This window comes from Xiphophorus couchianus, chromosome 18 (genome assembly GCF_001444195.1).
Source record: "Xiphophorus couchianus chromosome 18, X_couchianus-1.0, whole genome shotgun sequence".
In the NCBI taxonomy this organism is placed as follows: domain Eukaryota; kingdom Metazoa; phylum Chordata; class Actinopteri; order Cyprinodontiformes; family Poeciliidae; genus Xiphophorus; species Xiphophorus couchianus.
In genome coordinates this window covers 2873426-2878136 of record NC_040245.1, presented here as the reverse complement: position 1 = coordinate 2878136, position 4711 = coordinate 2873426, and the positions used below count along the sequence as shown (strand labels likewise).

The 4711-nt window shown below is 35.8% G+C and overlaps 1 protein-coding gene across 1 annotated transcript; it reads left to right on the top strand.

The window, feature by feature from the left end:
- Window positions 1-920: 920 nt before the first annotated feature.
- LOC114161552 (gastrula zinc finger protein XlCGF7.1-like) lies at window positions 921-3993 on the top strand. The gene is made up of 3 exons (XM_028044874.1): window positions 921-1012; window positions 1304-1393; window positions 2812-3993. Exons 2-3 carry the CDS (start codon window positions 1313-1315, stop codon window positions 3667-3669), a joined length of 939 nt encoding a protein of 312 aa, XP_027900675.1. The 5' UTR covers window positions 921-1012; window positions 1304-1312; the 3' UTR covers window positions 3670-3993.
- Window positions 3994-4711: the final 718 nt, after the last annotated feature.

Sequence of the window (4711 nt, the reverse complement as noted above, 5' to 3'; positions counted from 1 at the left end):
CTTGTTTGAGTCAATAAATTTCAACAGTAACAAACAGAAAATATAGAAAATATAAATAAATAAAAAGTGTCTTTATTCACAATAAAACAAGTAATTTACAGGCATGGCCTGAAAGGCCAATCAGAGAGGAAGAGTCCATCACTTCCTGGTTGGCTACAAGTTTTGTCTTTAAAAGGTTTTCTTCTGGTAAACCTTTAAGAAAAACAGTTTTTTATTGTTCTGTGACGGTTTAAATAACAAGCTGAAGCTCACAGAATCCACATCTCAGATTTTTATTTATTTATTTATATTTCTAACCATTGTATTAGCCTCTGTCAAACAAAGTCACAGAGCAGCTGAATATATACAGTACAGACCAAAAGTTTGGACACACCTTTTAATCCAATGAGTTTCCTTTATTTTCATGACTATTTACATTGTAGCTTCACACTGAAGGCATCAAAACTATGAATAACACATGTGGAAATATGCACTAAACACAAAAGTGTAAAACAACTGAAAATACCCCTTATATTCTAGTTTCTTCAAAGTAGCAACCTTTTGCTGTGATTACTGCTTTGCACACACTCTGCATTTTCTTGATGAGCTTCCAGAGGTCGTCACCTGAAATGGTTTTCACTTCATAGGTCAACCTGCCCTGTCAGGTTAATAAGTGGGATTTCTTGCCTTATAAATAGTCATGAAAATAAAGAAAACCCATTGAATTAGAAAGGTGTGTCCAAACTTTTGGTCTGTACTGTATATATACAGTATATATAATTTTTATCTTTTGGATTCAAATTTGAAAAAAAGTATTTTGTATTTTAGTAGATTCAGTTCATCGCCACTTTTTTAGAAATTGTCAAAGTAAAAAAAGAATTAAGAACTTTAAATGATTTGTTTCAAATTTCTCAAGACTTTTAGAAATCTAGAAACTGTACTCGGCTTCTGTTGCCATGGAAACCACGGAGACAGGTCGTATCAAAACAGACAGACGTGCAAAGACTGACTGGACATCTCACACTGATAAACGGTAACTTTGTCACTTGATAAAAAGTTTGGACACCTCTGATCTGGCCTGGTTTCCCACAAAACTGTTGTACTGTTTGTATTTTCATTTTTGCACCTTAACTGCTGTGTGTTTCTCCTGGGACAAAAACATTAAGGAGTATTTTAGCACTTTTTGATATTATGAGACAAATCTTTTGTATTTTTTTTGCTAATAGTAAATCAAAACATGCTAGCTTTTTAAAACAGTCATACGCCCATTTGTTGGTAGCATAAACTTCTGCTGTGAAGTTTTACTCTTCGTATTCTTTAACAGGATCACAAAATGGAGGACTTTCTGAAACTTCTGGATTTCCTGGAGGACGATAACAGCAACATAAACAATCCAGTTATGCCTTCAGAAGAGGTGTGTTGTTCAAAAATGGTCACTATGTAGAATTAAAAGCAACGATTGTCAAAGTGTGAGGCATGCCCCCTAGGGGTGTGGAGGTAAAAAATGTTTTATTTATTCATTGCAAGTGGAGCTAATTTAATGTCTGTCAGTATTTCAAACCAGATTTGTTTATGAATTACACATCCAACTCAACATGAAGCATGACAAGGCGCTACCACAACTGGTTGGAGATTTTAGCTGTTTTTCTGAACATAGAAAGTACACCTGGATCAGAAGATGACATTTACTTATTAATTTTAAAACAAAACACAAACTAGTTACATTTCTTGAAAGGACAAAATATGTAAAATCAAAAGAAAACAGTACATTTTGCTCGTTTAAATAAATAAAACTTAACCCATATTTTTTCCAAGATGCCTTCCACTGTCAGGAAAGTGTAAACTTTGTTCATCTCTGCTGTTTTTCTGTTACTCATATTTTGCAAAAGTCGAAGAGTTTCCGGGAAGAGCTCAGAAATCTTTAGATTCATTTCAAAAGTTTTCTAGGGAAAAACATAAACATTTTGGAGTTCAAAAAGCCAAAAATGTTGAACTTTGGAAACTCAAAAATGTGGGGGGTTCACGAAAAAAACCCAACAAAAGCTCAAAACTAATTAGTGGTTTAAGAATCTTCATTTAGCTTAAACAAGGAGTACATTTCCACCATAAACTCAGAAATCTTCTAGAAAAAAAATTGAAATTTCTGAGCTCCACAGGTTGAAAATTTGCTGGAAATTTGTTTTTTAAATTTTGAGGTTAATCTCAGAAATGTTCTAGGAAATAATTAATTTCAAAAATGTTAAATATTCAACTTCTGAAACTCAGACATGTCCATGTTATTTTTTAGTAAATTTCTTAGCTAAGAGTTTTTTCCAGCAATTTCTTTTAATCTACAAACCCTCAGTTTTCCTATCATTAAAATATGTTAGTGTGAACAGAGAAATTATTCATATTTTCTTCCTATTTTTCAGGTGAATCTTTTATATACAATTAATCTCATCAAGTCCTGTTTTAAATACGTCAAGGCCCCTAAAGACGAACAAAACCTTAACAGAAAAAAACAATTATTATGAATACAGTTGTTTGAATTTTGTCATTTTTTCTTGTTTTGCATAGAAGAAAATGAACAATCAATAAAACAGGAACTCCACTGTCATAAAATATGCATACATCTGCACAACTATGTGCTAACATTGCTCTGAAGCGGCTCATATCTGCATATATGAGCAACACTGCAAATCAATATAGTCAGTCAATTTGTGCTAAAAGGTCAACATAGCACACACTTTAAGGTTTTTATTTTAAAATATTCGTTTTTCCTCTTCTTTCTCAAGCTCTTTCTCAGTTTTTGTAATTTCAGTTCAACGACCTTCATCTGATTTCCATTCACAGGAGGAGATCTGCATCTTCCAGAATGCACTTTATGAGGATGAGAGTGTGAGCAGCTTCAGCGAAAGCACGGCAAATCAGCCAGTCGACTCTGAGGAAAAGCACGGCCACGACAACCGCAGAGAGAATTCAGAGAGTGTTTCCACTCAGCCGGTCAACACTGAACAAGTGGCTCATGTCTGTGACCAGTGTGGGAAGAGTTTCAGCAAATGTAGAAGGTGTAGATTTCACCAGCACATCCACACTGGAGAGAGGCCATACAACTGTAGCCAGTGTGGGAAGAGCTTCTCTCAGAAAAGGTATCTGACCGGCCATCAGCTTATTCATACAAGAGAAAGACCTTACAGCTGTGACGAGTGTGAGAAGACATTCAACCATAATGCAGATTTGAGAGTCCATCAGCGCACTCACACTGGGGAAAGACCATACAGCTGTGACCAATGTGAGAAACATTTCACTAAAAAAGTCAACTTAACAGTCCATCAGCGCATCCACACTGGAGAGAAGCCGTACAGCTGTAACCTGTGTGGAAAAAAATTCACCCAGAGAGGCAATCTCAAGATCCATCAGCACATCCACACTGAATTAAAGTCATACAGTTGTGATAAGTGTGGGAAAAGTTTTACCAAAAAAATTAACTTGACAGTTCACCAGCGCATCCACACCGGAGTAAAACCATATAAGTGTGACCAGTGTGGGAAGAGATTCGCTCAGAAAGGGAATCTGAAGAACCATCAGCACTGCCACACCATGGAAAAGTCTTTCACCTGTCATCAGTGTGGGAAGTGTTATATTCACATGCAGTCACTTACACAACATAAGAAGTCTCATCAACATGAAATATATTCACCTCAAGTCTAAAATCTAATTTGGTTGACATGGAAAGATCTGAGAGGTCAACAAAACATATGTCTGGCCTGAGTTAAGGCATGTCAATACAAATTATGTGAAAGCACTTTAATTGTGTTTTATTTTACAAGAAATCACACTAATTTATGGGGTAGCGAGTAACACTTTAAAGCCCTGACAGTGTGTCATTTACTGTTGCTGCACCTGGTTCACTGTGGTGACTTTAGCTGTGGTATTTCCTAACATAAACTGTTATTACGACGGTGGAAAGAGTAATATTTATTCCATAGTACCATTTGATAGCACATTCAAGTAACCATGTTAGCTTCAGTTGTTGTAGAAATGCTGTACACATTAAACATAAAAATGGGTAATGGTGGCGACAGTGGTAAGAGTTTTTCCTTCAATCGTTGGGTCACCAGTTCAATTCCTGTTCTGCCTACCTCTGTTGTTGTGTACTTGGGCAAGATATTTAATCTGCCTTATCTGCTGGTGTTTACCAAAATGGCTGATCGCGCAAAATGGCAGCCTAGCTTCTTTCTGTTCGATACATACATGATGATCATACATATATGTATATATATTTTTTTTCTTTTTCTAATTCCAATGAGAGACCCATCCAATTTGAAAAATAAGGAGAAAACCTGCTATAGACAACCATAAAAAACAACCATGGAAACATACCAAAGACCAATTGCATGGAGCCGCTGCAACTGTCCAAATTAATTCCCCTGCATTAATTCCCCAACTCTGGACACAATCACACTGATAAAATGAAACAAGATACAATATATTTTTAAATGAGGCCTACTGTATTTAAAGAGAAACTCACTCCAGATGCAGTAATTATTAATTTATCGCAGTGCAAAGCACAAAGCAACGGAAAAAACAACACAGAAAAACCGCTGAAAAACAACTCAAAATGGCTACACTACCAGCAGTCTCGTTGCCGTAGCAACTCATAACAATGTATCAGGATTCAACACCAAAAAACTCGCAAACATTTTCCACACAAAGAACAGAACATTTAGTCCGTTACGGTTTTATGTTTTCA